General features: G+C 51.5%; 1 protein-coding gene across 1 annotated transcript; it reads right to left on the bottom strand.

Moving 5' to 3' along the window:
- Positions 1 to 260: 260 nt before the first annotated feature.
- Positions 261 to 8,621, bottom strand: LOC141998537 (zinc finger protein RFP-like). Its single transcript, XM_074971400.1, has 7 exons — positions 8,202 to 8,621; positions 6,477 to 6,572; positions 5,245 to 5,475; positions 4,895 to 4,917; positions 4,047 to 4,162; positions 2,141 to 2,200; positions 261 to 775 (listed from the first exon to the last, which is right to left on the bottom strand). Exons 1-7 carry the CDS (start codon positions 8,616 to 8,618, stop codon positions 261 to 263), a joined length of 1,458 nt encoding a protein of 485 aa, XP_074827501.1. The 5' UTR covers positions 8,619 to 8,621.
- Between the last annotated feature and the right edge of the window lie 8,249 nt (positions 8,622 to 16,870).

Raw genomic sequence — 16,870 nt, 5'->3', positions numbered from 1 at the left:
AGTTTTCCCTGATTGATTCATGCTGGATCCCTGCCCAGCCCCCACCTCTGCCCCTCAGGGCCCCTCTGCCCCTCCTGCAGCCCCAGGGGTTCCTCCCCCTCCCATGCCTGGGGCTGCAGAGAGGAAGGGGGTGGAGCTTCCATGGGCCATAGAGATGAGAGGCCAGCGGCTGGGTAGATGGGAGTCCTCCAAGCTCATAGAGACTGGGGTCCGTGAGGCTAGAGAGGCTGATTTCCGGTCCCCCCCCTCTGTTGTGGGTCTCAGGGACACAGGCGGAGCCGGGATCCCGGCCACATCCAGAGCCAGGGGCGGATTCTCTCCCCAGGGACGGGGCCCGGCGGGAAAGTGAAGATCGGGGCCTCGTCACCAGCATCGATAAATGTCACCTGCCCCCGGCCACAGTCCAGATAAACCCGGATCCTGCTGGGGGCCCGGTTCAGGGGCAGGGGGGTCACAGGGGAGGTGAGAGCCCGGAGCTGACCATCCCGCCGCTCCACAGCCCAGATCCCTCCCTCAGGGCTACGGCTAATCCGTCCCTTCCTCCCCACAGACTCTCTGGCTACCCCCACAGCCCAGTATCGCCCACCCCCCATCTCCACCTCCCAGCAATGTCTCCCCGCGGTGAATCCCTCACAGCCCAGCACACAGGGCGCAGTGTCAAATCTCTCAGGGTTGTTGGGCAGTCGCTGCCGCGTGTCTCCACATCTCACACTTTTCCCACCCTCAGACAGGACGAGGATGGGATGAGCCGTGTCTGGATCCAGAGTCACATTCGCTGGGGAGAGAGAATCAGAGCGTTAGGAGGAGAGCTCAGCCCTGGAGAAGGCTGGGGCCATTTCTCACTCTCCCAAGCAGCCCTGTTCTGGCTGAGACAGGCCTGGATCGCAGGGAGCTGCCTCTGTCCCGGGCACCTGAGACTGAGCAGGGATGTCACTGCACTTCCTCAGTCTCTGTAAGGAGACCCACTTCATTAATTTCCCATTTGCTTGCATAAGCTTCAGCTCCCAGCTACCCCTGTTGATTCTGCTCCATTCCCAGCAGGAGAGACACACCAAGAAAGGTTTTAGTGGGGAGGGAGCCGAGGAAGCAGGTACAGTTTTGAAGCCCAGAGGAAATCTCCCTCCTCTAATGCAGTCTCCACTCCCAGGGCTGGGAACACAGAGGAAGATGCAGCATTGGGGAAGAGCTGATTAACACCAGAGAGTAGGAGGTGGCATTGGGTGAGCAAGCCCCATCCCCAGGCCAGGGAGAAGCTGGCAGCATCAGAGGGAGAGGATCTCCCCAATCCAGAAAGCAGGGAGCAGCTCAAATGGGAGAGCCCAGCCCTCCCCAGAGGAAAGGCAGGATGTTGGAGAAGAGCAATGGGGAGACCCCCTGCACCGGGGTAAAGCAGAGGGATGTGTGAGTCCTCAGGGCATTGAGCTCCGTTGGGGTGCTGCTCAGGGAGAGTGTTTCTGTTCATTAGCATGGGCATGAACTCAGCACTCAGGTTGGTGTCAGGATTATTTGTGTGATGTCAGCTTGGGATCTCCCCAGGTGTTCCGGCACCTTGGCAGAAGTTGGGGAGGGGGGTACTAGGTCGCACCACCTGTGGCCCTGCCCTCTCCCTGGCCCTGCCCCACTCTTCATCTTCCCGCCGAGGCCCTGCCCCTGTCCAGGCTGGGAGCCTTGGCCACTATGGAGAGCCCCTGACCCTCCACCTTCCCATGTCCCCACTCTCCGGCGTGCACCACCCAGGGCAGGTGGAGGGTCCAGGGGGAAGAGGAGCAGGGGTGGGGCCACTGAGAGGGACCAGCACCAGGAAGAAGCTGCACTACACAGGGCGCAGTTGATCAGCCGCCCCTCCATGAAGCACAGCCAATGCTGCGATGCTCCACGCCTGCCCAAGGCTTGCAGTTTGGGGGGCCAACATGGCCCCCTGCCCCCAAACTATGCCCATGTTCAAAAGAGGGTGAGCTTGGCCCCCTGGCTCCCCATGTTCCAGTGCCCCTGGATCTCCTCACTGTGAACAGGTTATTTTTAGGGCTGTGTGTGCCACAGCCACTGGTGATTTGGTTGGTAACTTTCGTTACAATCTCATGACGATGTTTTCACTGGAATTTTCTCCTAATTGAAAGACAATCTCCAGCTGCAAACTCACCCTGTCTGTGTGCTCCTAGGGATTCCCCAATTTGTGTCTCCAGTGCAGACGGCAGAGTGTCTGGTGGGGGAAAGGAGAAAAGAGACGAGATTTCAGACTTTCATATTTATAACAGCGTCCCCACTCTGAACGCACAGAACTGAGTTTTCATCATGACAGAGAAACAGATCGAGAGGCCCAGAGACACACTCAGGCATTTAATAGAAACTAACTGAAACCTTCTACTTCCTCTCTCATTCAGATTTCTCCCAGCAATGGAACCAATGTCCTTTCAGCCTCACAACCATCCCAGGAGACACAATCTGTAAGAGAGATTTACTTTTCCCCTCCTCATCCCCTCCCACCCTTCCAGCTCCAGTTGGTTTGTCTCATTCACTCACGGCCTTTTGTCATAACCTAGACCCAGATCATACAAAGACTTTGGCTGAAGGGGTGGAGCTAGGCTGAGGGGGGCTGTGCAATGGGATCGTCACTGAGGGGCTGCAACGAGGTTGAGGGGGACTTTGCAGTGCGGGGTGGCACTGAAGGGCTGGAACTAGGCTGTGGGGGACTGTAGAGTGAGGGGTGGCACTGAGGGGCTGCAGCTAGTTTGAGGGGAGCTTTGCAGTGGGGGGTGTCACTGAAGGGCTGGAGCCAGGCTGAAGGGGGCTGTGCATTGGGGTCAGCACTGAGGGGCTGGAGCTAGGCTGAAGGGGCTGTGCAGTGGGATCGGCACTGAGGGGCTGGTGGGAGCTCAGCTAAGGGGGGCTGTGCACTTGGGTGAGGCACTGAAGGGCTGGAGCCAGGCTGAGGGGGGCTGTGCACTGGGGTGAGGCACTGAAGGGCTGGAGCCAGGCTGAGGGGGGCTGTGCAGTGGGGGGAGGCACTAAGGGGCTGTAGCTAGGCTGAGGGGGGCTGTGCATCCAGCCACAGAGAAATTAGCAAAGTCCAATACCCCCTGTGTGGAGACAAGGGGGAAAGTGACGTGTGCATAATCAGTGGTAATAAACCAATCAGAGAAGAGAACAATAACTTGAAAATAACTTGAAGAAAAAAGCCCTGCCAATGATGTGTTCATGCATGTGTAGTGTGTGACCTATATAAGGTATTTAATATTCATACCACTCAAAGGTGATTGGAAAAGAACTAGTAAATATGCAGTTTGGAGGTGTCTAATATTCCAGACATTGTAAGGGGTAATTGGAGCTTCCAAGGAGAAATCCCCCCGTGACCCACCTATGCCCCGGGAGAAGGGAACTGACCAGCACTTCTTTCTATATGCGATGGCTAGTAGCAAATATCTCAATGGCTGGTGTTGGGGCACGAGTCGGGGAGGGCTCTGAGTTAGAGAGAAATCTTTCCCAGGTGTCTGGCTTTTGGGTCTTGCTGAAATGCTCAGTGTCCAACTGACCACCATATTTGGGATAGGGAAGGAATTTTCCACCAAATCAAATTGCCAGAGACTCTGGGGTTTATTTTTGCCTTCCTCTACCATATGGGAAACGTCTCATTTACCAATGTTACAGAGAATCCACCATTTCTTCTAGTTTAACTTGAAGTCTTTAAATCGTTATATGAGGGCTTCAGCAATTCAGCCAGAGTTTACGGGTAAATTGCAGGAGTGGGTGGGGAGGTTCTGTGGCCTGCAATGTGCAGGAGGTCAGAGTAGATGGATCATGATGGTCCCTTCTGACCTTAAAGTCGATGAGTCATTTCTTACTTTGTAACTGTAATTGAAAAGCATGTTTCTGGTGCAAAGAAGGTTTGAATTAATCAACCTCAGTGTCTTGGAACCAAATGACTGGCCTTCTCACCCAACAATTAAATAGAAGCATCATCTAAGTGTGAACCAATTGACCAGCACCATTCTCTTCCCACAGTCTCAGAGGCTCTTCCCAATTTCCATTCCTAGATCCCTTCTGGGTACCTTTGAACTTCCTCAGAGTCTCCATTAGCACAATAGTTTTCTGGGAGAAATCGCTGACTCGCTTTTCCAGTTCAGGAGAAATCTTCTCTGGCTGCTGGAACTTCCCCTTCTCACACCTGGAGAGAAACAATTTCACGTGATTATATTTCATTGTGTGACTCATGATAAGTTCTGGCTAGTGAGTCGCTGCTCTAATGGGCCTGGAGTTCGAATTCCTCAACTTCTCCCAGCCTCAGAGCAGGTGCAACACAGCCAATGGCCGTACAACCTTCCCTTCTCAGGACTCCTTAATATTCTTCAACTCTGGTCTGGTGAGATCAGCTCTGGGCACAAAAGGGGAATTGAGTCTCCATGGCCAATTCACTCCTTGGCTTCCCTGCTCTGAAGGACAGGAGGTTCCGATGTAAAGTGCTGTAGAAATCTGTCCACTAGGATCTAAACTGAGACACCAACTCCCCCGTCCCCAGCTCATTCCACACAGGTCTCCAAACAGTGCTCAGGCCGGAAAAGACTCAGGTGGGAAAGACTCTTGACCACTGCTGCCTTGGGCTGAATGGTAACCAGGGCCCCAGTAGTGACAGACCCATATTCCATCCCCACAATCCTGAGGCAGCCACTCCTCCAGGGATGTGACATCTCGAGGAAACACTTGAGGTCAGCCTTTCCTACTGAATGGAGAATTCCAGAGTCTTCTGTACCAGGGTGAGAACCTCAGGATTAAGTTTATCTGAGAGATTTGTATCCAAAATCCCCACACATGTTGCTGTGGAGATGCGGTTAAAAACATCATCTCCATGTTCTTCCCCAGCATTGCCAAGTATGTGTGGGAGTGAGAGAGAGCCACGTACCTACTCAAGGTGCTTCTGACATCCTAGAGGGGAGAGAGAGGAGAGAGAGATTAAAAAAAATCTCAGTACCACCTGGCACACATTTGGGATTCCAGGAAAGGGATTTTGTAAATACAGGGAAAATCAGCCCTGCCCTGGCTCCGGGGCCATGGTTTCACTGAGCTAATGGGGCTTTTCCATCTCTAATATCAATGTGTCTGTGAGTCTGCAAAGAACAATAGTCATTCACATTTCAGCAATGCACACATTGAGTTACACTGAGATCTCTGACTGCTGGACCCCGGTGCCCGTACTTCAGGAGCTGTCCTGTCCCTGTGTTGGGATTTGGGATGTTTCTAGCTCAGTCTCACCTGCAGGAATCCACTTGCTGGCTTCTGACACTTCCCCTCCATCTCACTGATCAGCTCACTGAGATGGGAAATCCCCTCTGAGAGTTTGCTGATATTTTCATTCTGTATCTTCACAATCTCCTTGTCCAGCTTTTCCAGCTGGGCCAGCAGGAGTCGCTCTTGTTGCTCCAGGAGCTGCCGCAGTTGCTGAAATTCAGACACAATCTTCTGCCTCTCAGTTTCTGTCTGTTTCTAGAAGAAATAAGGAAAGGGCTGGTCAGGAACATGGATGGAGCCTGGTGACCTTTCATACAGTCTTACAAGAGAGAGTTTCTTTACAATCTCTAAGACATCTGTTTAGAGACCAGGACATGAGCCGTCAGGCCTAGTGCTCAGAGCTGCAGTCAGAAGTCAGGAACTACAGCCGAAGTCAGAGCTGCAGTGAAAGTCAGGATCTCACCAAGGGTTGGGGCTACAGTCGAGCTCAGAAGTCACGCCAAAGGGTGAGCCAGAATCAGTGTCTGGAGTCACACGGGGGATCAGGACTGGAGTCGGAGTCAGGCAGCCACGCGAAGGGTCAAGCCAAAGTCAGACAGCAGTACTGCAAGTCAAACCTGAGTCAGGAACAACGCCAGGGCCAAGCCAGAGTCAGGGTCCAGTCCAGCAGCAGATCGGGAGTTCACTCAGTCGTTTGGACAACTTCCCGTGACTCCTGCTGGCGTAATTCATGCATCCGAACGTCTGCTCCAATCAGGAGCTTCGTAGGCAGATCCTCTGGTGGGCCAGAGTTCCACCAGCCCCTCCCCCGCTGGCTCTGGAGAGCGGTCGGGTTGTCATGAGAGTCTCTGTGGACTGAGGTTCAAAACCCACCATTCTTCCCATCCCGACACTTGACTCTACACTGTGATCACAAGGGAGAGGATTTTCTTACCGCTTCCCATTTGGGCCCAATCTCTCTGCAAGGGCTGTCTCCATGTCTGCTGGGATATAGTCAGTGCGGTTTGGGAGAAATTTTGTGAAAGCCACAAGGGGTAGTAATTAACTCATTACTTAAAATGCATCTTAGATCCTGCAGAAGACGCAGTTGTCCTTCTCCAGGGAGAGAACATTTGTGATATGCACATCTGCGCACACACACACACACACAGTATCCCATGATCATGGAGAAACACACACAAGGCCACAGAGAAATCTACCAATAAACATCCCTCCGAGCTCCATGTCCCAGCAGGCGAAGAACAACAGGCACCGACCAGATACTCCCGGCTTCTCTCCTCTCCAGTCACTTTCAATCCTAGCAGCTTTTCTCTCTCTTCCCTCAGAGTCTTCAAATGGGCTTGTATTTTTTCCTGACAAACAGAAATGATTTGATGGGTTTATTTTCAGGGTTGTAGCGGGTGGATGAGGTGTTTTCCCACCCAAAATTCTACATAACAGTCAGTCTTCCGAGATTGACTAGGTGGGTAAGGCAATACCTTCTGCTGGCCCAGCTCCTGTTGGTAAAAGAGTCACACACAACTCAGCTCTGGGGAACATACTGTTTCCCAGGCCTGAAGAAGAGCTCTGTGTAAGCTTCAAAGCTTGTCGTTCACCACAGAAGCTGGCCATGAGCAGAAATTCCTTCACCTACCTTGTCTTTCTAATAGCCCGGAACCAACACAGTTACAACAATACTGTGTACAACAGTGGGTCTTTCTAGAGGTAGGACATCAGAGACACGAAGGAAATGAAACCTTATCTATGGAAATTGGGCGGGTTTTGTATTCAGATTGTTTGAAGTTTTTACATCCACTTTCTCCATTGAGTGGAACCAGTGGAAAACTGGTGTCCCATGGCGGTGAATCTATAAAGCTGTTTTTGAGAAGATTTAACAAACAGTGATACCAATCCCAGAAGCCACCGGGGGCAGCCATGTAGGCTGGGATGCTCAAAGGACTCCAACTCCATTGACTTTCAACCCTGTACCCCAGGGGATGGGACAGGTTGGACAGCACTGATCTAAGGCCTAGGGCAAACCCCATTAGATGTGTTGACTTGTGTTAGGAACAGCTGGGGTTTGCCCTCGTGCTGTCCTAGCTCCTTTCCCTGCAATGGCCTCTGGGTAGCTTCCCCAAAGTCCCGATCAAAGACCCCAGAAGCGGTGGATTCTGGCAGATTTCAAAGGGCTGCCTGGTGGGACTGACGGACCCACGTTGGCTGGTCCTTGCCCATGAAAAACACGAGAACAGGTCAGACTGGCACTGGTCCGCACTGCCCAGGGGTTAGTTTTGCTGAAGATAAGTCTGATCCCAGTGGCATGTGGCATGGACCTGCGCTGACTGGAGCCCTTGTGGGTGTGGACTGAAGGTGCTTGGGGTTCCACACCATGTTCAGCCCAGTGATCTCCTCTAGTGCAAGCCGGCAGCTTCTGAGTTTAACCCTCGTGGAGCAGGACAGGAGTTCAGAATCCCAGTGGGAAACCTCCTCTCCCTGCCGGGCCTTAGACCTGTATCAAGGAGTCTTTTCCTCCTTCTGTCTGCATTTCATCACTTCTCAGTGCTGCTGAAAGGGGCAGAGTAACTAGTGGTTAGAGCACTGAAGTGGGCCTCAGAAAACCAGATTTTTATATCCAGCTCTGCCACTGATCTGCTGAGTCACCTTGGACAAGTCACTTCCCCTCACTGTGCCTCAGTTTCCCCTCCCACCCTTTGTCTGTCTTGTCCAGTTAGACTGTAAACGGCTCGGGGCAGGGATTTTGGCCCTCACTGGGTTTTGTGCAAGGCCCCCACAATCGAGGTCAGATCTCATCTGGGGTCTCTAGGGGATGCAAATAACAATAAACACCGTGATACAACCAGTAATACCAGCCACAGCTTGTAACTCCTCTAATCAGCTTTCATGCAATGAAGGCTACACACAGCTGAATGACAGGGTTACACCATTAAGCTGTAATTAACATCCAAAGTTATTACCCATTAGACTGTACAGCAGCTCTGTACCTTGTACTTCTGGGCAGCTTCCTGTATGGGAACCACCCTGTGAGCGCGGTGAGCCTGGGATCTGTCGCACACCACACAGATGGGGGTTTGATCCTCTTCACAGAACAGTTTCAGAGCCTCCTGGTGTTCCCCACACACCTCGCCCCCTCCTGCTCCCTTCGCTGCCTGGAAACTCAGCCGCTTGGCGATTTCTACGACATTTGCCAGCTGCCTGTTGGGCCTGAGGTTTCTCTGTTGCACAGTTTCTCTGCACTGAGGGCAGGAGGCGGCCCTGTCGGGTCCCTCCCAGCACTGGGCGATGCAGGCTCGGCAGAAATTGTGCCCACACTCCAGAGTGACAGGGTCTGTGAAATATTCCAGACAGATGGGACAGGTCGCTTCCTCCTGGAGACTTTCCACGGGGCTCTCTGCAGCCATGGCTCCCTCTCTCTGGGCAGTGGGACAGGGAAAGTTTCAATTTCCTGAGTTCACACTCTGCCCCACCTGCAGCAGGAACTGGGTGTTTCCTTGCCTGAAAGTGACTCGTCCTGTTTGCTGAGCAGGAAGGACCCAACCAATTTCACCGCTGGAGGGTTTGGTGAAAAAATGTATCAATTCTGGGGGGATCAGACCATATTGTGGTCAGACCAGAACTATTTAATGACACGAGACACTAAGATTCAAAAAGTTGAAGCTTTAGAACTGTTAAAATTGTCTGTGAGGAGCTAAATCTCCTCCCTCCTCCAGCAGCTCCCCCAGGGCAATGACCCAGTGCCTCCCCCACCACCACAAGGACTGAGGCTGAGAGTCCATCTGATGGCGGCTGAGGGGCCTGTGGAATGTGCTGGGATCTCAGCCTGGGCCCTAGGGGGCAGGTGACCCTGAGTGTAACACAACCACACCCAGCAAGGCCTGCTCCCGTTTTCTCCCTGTTTGTCCGTCCCAGCAGAGAGACCAGGGACTGCAGGGAGACCAAGCTCCTGTCCCCCAGGTGAGGGCTGGGGCCCAATGGCCGAGGGCAGCCGGTGTGCGGGGAGCTCGCACTAGGGGCCTGCAGGGTACCTGGTGTGGGTTAAACAGAGACCTCTCAGGCCACTTGCCCATTGCGGCTGCAGCAGGGGATGTGGGGACAGACTGAGGAGGCCTGGGGCAGTCTGGGAAGCCGCCATCGGGGACACGGAGAGGGAACTCAGCTGTGGCGGGGAAGCCGTGCTGCACAAAGATGCTGCTGCAGATGCAGCTGGTTACCCGGGTCCAGCGTTGCAGCAGTTTAACAACGTGGTTACTAGACGTTGCAGCTCAGCGGAGTGAAGTGCTGCCCTTTTGCTGGTCTCCGTGCAGATTGAGATTTGCAGCCATCATTCAAACACCTTTCCCCTGTTGCTGTCTCAGGTACCTGAGTCTTCACTCAGCACTGCAGAGGAGAGCAGATTCAGTGCTTTGGTACAGGGTTACGGAAAGGAAAAAGACTGGAATGATACATATAGTACCTGTAATTTCTCTCCCCTGGCTGTCGGATGTACCGTGTGCAGCTGGTTCCTTAGAGACATTCAGTCAGACAGCTGGGGTGGCCTTTTTATGCTCTGCCCCTTTCTCAGTAAACTGTGACTGTAACTTTGTCCACGCCGGTCCCTTTGGCATCACTGGGATGCTTTCACAATCGGGATACTGAATCGAAAGCTTTTCGGGTCTGCTCAGAGCTCAGCACCATGGGGTCCTTGTCCTGCATAGACGATAATGCGAAGAGACACACAGGGGATGTATAGATGGGGAAACTGAGGCAGGGAGTGGGCTGGTTCAATGGGCCCTCTATTCAGTGGCTCTAAGGGCCAATGCAGACCTTAGCAGCAGCTAGGCAAGTCCTGAGCTCCAGCCAGAGCTGCATCCCTGGTTTAATGCTCCTAAGGGGTTTTGCCAGGGTGCAGAGTACAAGAGGTGCAGCTTCACCCTGGCCACACCCCTCTGTCCCTTTCCACCCCTTCCTCCTCCAGCCTGTCTATGCCCCAACCCCACTCCCTCCTGCCCCTCCCAGGAGCACTCCCTGTGCCTGCAGCTGCTGGGGAGGAGGCACAAACAGGCACGCTAGCCGGCACAGGAGCCAGAGCACAATGACGGGCTGGGTCCAAATGTCAAGAATGTCTTTTGATTTAAGGTCCAAATCTGAGTCCTGAGCTAAGTGCTGAGGGGCTGGTTCTCCAAGGGGCTGGGCACCGGCAGCACCCACTGACTCCGGCTGCAGCTGCGAATGCGGGTGGAACACGCGCCCTGAAGTCCTGTATTTTGAGGAGAGAAACCCAGACACCCAAAATCAGGCCACTGCTGTAAATTTAGGCCTCACCGACTTTCCCATTAACAGCAGGATGTGGGCTAAGTCTCATTGTAAGTCACTGTTTATACTTGGTCACTGCTCGGTCCCATGATTGGAAGCAACAGACGTGCTGATCCCATGGGTGCTCCAGAGCTCAAACCCCCACTGAAAAAATACAGGGGGAGCTCAGCACCCACCAGTCACAGCTGTTCTGTGGGGCTGCCAATGAGCTCTTCGGTGGCTGGGGAGGTGCCTGGGGGAGGGCGGAGAGCAGCGAGCTGCAGATTGTCTGTGGCTTTTGCGGAGGGGTTGGAGCCGGGGCGGGAAGAGGCAGCCAGAGGGCAAGGCTTTAGGGGAGGAGGCGGAGTGGGTCAGAAGAGTCAGAGCTAGGGCAGGGCCTCCGGGAAGGGGCATGGTGGGGGCGTGGCCTCAGGGCAGAGCGGGGGTAGAGCACCCCCAGGGAAAAATAAAAGTCAGCATTTATGCTTGCACTGCCTGCCAGGGGTGGGGGGCATTGTTTGAACCAGAGTCCCCCACTTCTCAGGAGAGTGCGCTAACCACTCAGCCAGTGTTTTGAAACTGGAGGGTCCTGACCCAAAAGGGGATTGCAAGGCTTTTGTAGGGGGGGTCATGAGATCACAAAAAATTATATGATAACCACTGGTACGAGTGGAACACGGAGGTCATGGATTCTGCGATTTTATTTGACCTCTGTGACTTCATCTCCCCACAACAGGACTTCATCTTCAACCCCACAACGTGGCTCCGGCTGTCAGCCCCACATGGCGGGCCTCAGGCTTCAGCTGCTTTGCATCTCCAGGATTGGAAGGGCTGCAGGAACAGCAAGTGACGGGAGAATTTCCCACTGAACTGAAGCCACTTTCTCAGGAAAGCCCAAGGGCTTCCAATGATATGATCTGTCCTATGGATGCAAGCGTCTATCAGTTATCCCTGGAGTCTGTCCATGTCCCTGCCCTGCTCTGCTCTCTCCCTGGTCGTATGTTACAGGCAGAGACAGAAGCTGAAAGGCAGAAACTTGTGTCTTACCTTCAGCAACTGCACCATATCCTGGAGGAACAAGAGCGACTCCTATTGGCCCAGCTGGAAGAGCTGGATCCAGAGACTGCAGAAAGAATTGAAAAGACAAAGCAAATTTTGCAGGAAATACCCTGTGCCTGTGAGCTGCTCATGAACGGGCGTGTGTGTGTATGATCACAAACTGGAGAACTTGGAGGACGCTGATGTGGCTAGTAAGTTGGTGAAACTAGCCGAATAACATTTCTCTTTTGACGTAGGAATAAAAACCCTGAATATTGTTCCCTTTTGTCCTTTTGAGCCATCTTTATCTTACGTTAAGTATGTGTCCGTAAAAGAGTTTGGTTGTCCGTAATTTTTTTTCTATACTGTCCATAAAAATTATTTTCAGCACTTGGCAACCCTGGTCCCAGACACTCTCTGAGGGTGACCCTCCCATGAGTGAGACGTTGAAGCAAAACACTCCACTCTGGGCTTTTCTCTATCAGTGAATACAAATGGTGGTGAAAGCCATGCACTTTTAGAGAAGCTGTTTTACCAGGGAGACGTATCTTGGGAGACGTATCTTGGGAACCCTTCGTCAACTGGCCTGCAATTTCACCCTCCACCTGCTCAAGATGGAGGGGCTCGAGAGCAGCCCCCTGCCTGTGTCCCCACCCCATGGAATCTATCCCATATGATTGAAAAGAAAAGGTTGAAAATGTGGCCCAAGCAAAACTGATACAGTGATGTGTGCCTGAGTCTACAGAGAGCCTGATCTAATAGGTCAGAGAGGAAGAAACTTCCCCTTGCATCTCAATAGGGTGTTCCCTCCAAAAACTACTGCTTTGGGGTCCGCAGCCACCTCTCCCCAGCTGGGGGTCTGTGCATGGCATGAATGGAAAAGGGCAATGGGCCCAGCTCACCATATCAAGAAAATAAACTAGCGGCTTACATGTACCAAGGTCCCTGCCCCAAAGAGCTTGCAGTCTATAAAGAAGAGAAGAGACAAATTCCCCCTATGCAGGGCCCTGGTTGAACTCAGTGTTTGTGTATTACTCAGATTCAGTGGCTGCAGAATTGTCCCTTGAACCTCTCAAGTCTGTGAGTCATTGCTAGGGGTATATCTACACTATGAAATTAGGTCAAATTTATTTAAGTCGACCTTTAGCATCCGATTTTATAAAGTTGAAGGCGTGTGTCCCCACTAGGCACATTAGCGTCCTCACTACCATGGCTAGGATCAACTCACAGAGCGATGCACTGTGGGTAGCCATCCCACAGTTCCTGCTTCCCATTTGAATTCTGGGTTAGGCTCCCAATGCCTGATGGGAATAAAAACATTGTCGCAGGTGGTTTTGGGTACATGTCGTCAGCCTCCCTTCCTCCCTCCTTCCCTCCTTGAAAGCAACGGCAAACAATCGTTTCACACCTTTTTCCTGGGTTATCCACGCAGACGCCAGACCATAGCAAGCATGGAGCCCGCACAGCTGTACACTGCTGTTGTGAGCATTCCAAACACCTCACACATTATCCTGCAGTATGTGCAGAGCTGAGCCAGGGGCCACCGGCGTGAGGAAGAAGGTGAGGAGGCCACGCACCCAGACGTGCTGGAAGCCATGTGTAATGATGCTGGCTTTGGTGGGACACAACTGAAAGTATTAATTCAGGGCAAATTGCTTAGAGCAGGGCAGTTACAGCCCAAGGCTGGGGGTTTTTTTGCACAGCAAGGCAAACCAAACCAGCCAAACAGAGAAGACTTTGATTCTCCCCCACTGGCTAACCACAAGTCATACAAAACGCAATTCCCTTAGACACTCCCGTTTCCCAGTATCACCACCAGTGCCACTCGTTATGGGGATGAATGGTTATGAAAACCAATAGCCCAGTAAAAGAAAAAAGGTTCTCTCAATCCCAGAGGACCAAGCCCCAGACCCAGGAACATATACCAGTCAGATCCTACCCACAAATCACACTGTTGCCAATCCTTTAGAATCTAAAATCTAAAGGTTTATTCATAAAAGGAAAAAGATATAGCTGACAGCTAGAATTGGTTAAATGGAATCATTTACACACAGTGATGGCAAAGTTCTTGGTTCAGGCTTGTAGCAGTTGTAGAATAAACTGCTGGTTCAAATCAAGTCTCTGGAGTTTATCCACAGCTGGGATGAGTCATTCAGTCCTTTGTTCAGAGCTTCAGTTTGTAACAAAGTTCCTCCAGAGCTCAGAAGCAGGACTGAAGACAAGATGGAGGAGATGCAGAAGCCTTTTATAGGCTCTTGCCATATGGAAGGACATCCCTCCGTTCCTACTGTGGAAATCACAGCAGCAAGATGGAGTCTGGAGTCACATGGGCAAGCCACATGTCCATGCATGACTCAGTTCTTTACAGGCCAATGCCATTGTTTACATGTTAGTTTGAATGTTCCCAGGAAAGCTCAGATGTGGACTGGTGTCTCCCAAAGTCCATTGTCAGTTAAGTGTTTCTTGACTGGGCACTTATTGAGAATAGTCCTTTCTCAAGAAGCTGACCAAATGCTTTACTGAGGCTGCTTAGAATCAAAACACACTGAGATACAAGTACATAGCCAATATTCATGATTTCAACGACAAAAATGATACACACATACAGACAGCATAATCATAATCAGCAAATCATAACCTCACACGACAACCTTTGTACAATATTTGCTGCAAATCTATAACAGTGGTTGCAACAATGATCTATATGGTCCCAGTTTATGTCAATAGCTTCACACCATGGAATGTAGCAATTGGCATATGCTGGCGGCATTTGGGCATGTTGACACAGTGGAATGCCGATTCTGGTCCTGGGAAACAAGCACAGACTGGTGGGACCACATAGTTATGCAGGTATGGGATGATGACCAGTGGATTCAAAACTTTCACATGCGTAAGGTCACTTTCATGGAACTTTGCAAATTGCTTTCACCCACCCTGAAGTGCAGCAATACCAAAATGAGACCTGCGTTGACAGTAAAGAAGCGAGTGGCGATACCCCTTTGGAAAATTGCAACACCAGACAGTCAGGACTCAATTTGGAGTGGGTAAATCTACCGTGGGGGCTGCTGTGATCCAAGTAGCCAGGGCAATCAATACCCTTCTGCTAAGAAGCATAGTGACTCTGGGAAACGTGCAGGACATAGTGGATGGCTTTGACGCAGTTGGGTTCCCTAACTGTGGTGGGACAATAGACGGAATGCATATCCCTATCTTGGCACCAGACCAACTTGCCAAAGAGTCCATAAACCACAAGGGGTACTTCTCAATGGTGTTGCAGGCAGTGGTGGATCACAAGGGCCGTTTCACCAATATAAACGTGGGATGGTCGGGAAAGGTGCATGACACCCGCATCTTTAGGAACTCCAGTCTCTTCGGATAGCTGGAAGAAGGAACTTTCTTCCCAGACTGGAAAATTACCATTGGTGACATTGACATGCCAAGAGTTATCCTTGGAGGCCCAGCCTACCCCTTGCTCCCATCGCTCATGAAGCCATACACAGGCAGCCAGGACAGCAGTAAGCAGCAGTTCAACTATAGGCTGAGCAAGTGCAGAATGGTGGTAGAATGTGCCTTTGGACGTTTGAAAGCTCGCTGGCACTGTTTGCTGACTAGGTTAGACCTTAGCGTAACCAACATTCCCATTGTTATTGCTGCTTGCTGTGTGGTCCATAATATCTGTGAGAGTAAGGGGGAGACGTTTATGGTGGGTTGGGAGGTTGAGGAAAATAACCTGATGTCCGATTTTGAGCAGCCAGACACCAGGGCGGTTAGAAGAGCACAGCCGGGCGTGCTGCACATCAGAGAGGCTTTGAAAACCAGTTTCATGACTGTCCAGGCTACGGTGTGACAGTTGTGTGTGTTTCTCCTTCATGCAAACCCGCCTGCTTTGTTGATTTTAATTCCCTGTAAGCCAACCACCCTCCCCACTTCGAAATAAAGTAACTATTGTTTTGTAACCATGTTTTCTTTCTTTATTAATTAATAAAAAGTGAGATAACGGACAAGGTAGCCCGTATGGGGTGGGGTGGGATGCAGGCCATCCTCTGGAGTGGAGTGCCCAGAGTCTCCCCCCCGCCCACATTCTTCGGAGTCTGGGTGAGGAGGATATGGAACTTGGGGAGGAGGGCATGCCGCTCTACAATGCATTTAGCGGGAGTCTGTGCTCTTGTTGGCTTTCCTGCACCTCCAACAGATGCTTCATCATGTTCGTTTGCTCTCCCAAAAGATGCTTTATCATGTCTGTTTGCTCCCCCGTTAGTCTCAGCATCACGTCCTGCCTCCGCTCTTGTGCTTTAGGTACTAGGTCGCATTTTGCCTTTTATATTGAGTACCTACCGGTATGGTGACACATCACAAACAGCTGGGCAACAGAATTCGGTTTCCAGACAGCCGTGGTAAGCCTTTTGGTACGCGGGGTTGGCTTCTTACGCCTTCATAATAAGTGGGAATGGTTTCAAACTCCAGCGCACTCCTTTCCCAGAGCAAGTAATGGGTTGGGTTTCACATTTAAAAGGAGGGGCTGCGGTATTTGGGTGGATGTGCAGTATACACCTTCCCCCACCCCACCACATAGCTATTCTCCGGGATGATCCCTTTTAGCCAAGTGCAAACAGCCCAGCATGAATGGGGTCCTTTTACTGTTCCCTTACAAAAATTCCCCTATTTCAACCAGGTGACCAGGAATGATATCACTCTCCTGAGGCTAACACAGAAAGATATAGACTGAATGTTGCTTGAAGGCGACCAAAACCCAGGACCATTTGCTGCCATGCTTTGTGCTGCAATGATTCCAGACTACTTGCTACTGTCTTGGCGTGGTAAAGTGTCCTACCGTGGAGGACGAAATAAGGCAGCCCTCCCCAGAAACCTTCTGCAAAGGCTTTCAGAGTACCTCCAGGAGAGCTTCATGGAGATGTCCCTGGAGGATTCCTGCTCCATCCCCAGACATGTGAACAGACTTTTCCAGTAGCTGTTGTTAGGATATAGATATTCAGGCCTGTGTGCAAAGGCCTGTACTTTAAGAATTTAGGTGTATTCTTCTCACTTGGCTAGTTCTAGAGGTATAAAAGAAAGAATCAAAATCACTGTCTGCGGGTGGAAGGGCCTTCTCTCACTGTGACAGTCTGAGGCCCTGTTCTTAGGCTAAGGCCTTTGGCTAAGCAGCAGAGGCAGCCATAAGCTAGGAAGCGAACGGTCACATCCTCACATTCCAACCTAGTCACATTGAAAGAAGGTGCTATTGGGCTGTTAGGAATACAATCCTGTCCTGATAGTGCCTGTCACCTCCAGAGAAAGGGAAGTGCCTAGAAAATGTAAAAGGAAACTTAGTCTGATAGCATCCTGT

This window comes from Natator depressus, chromosome 14 (assembly GCF_965152275.1).
Source record: "Natator depressus isolate rNatDep1 chromosome 14, rNatDep2.hap1, whole genome shotgun sequence".
In the NCBI taxonomy this organism is placed as follows: domain Eukaryota; kingdom Metazoa; phylum Chordata; order Testudines; family Cheloniidae; genus Natator; species Natator depressus.
Note: the sequence above shows the minus strand (reverse complement) of the source record. Positions and strands in the feature narration are given on the sequence as shown.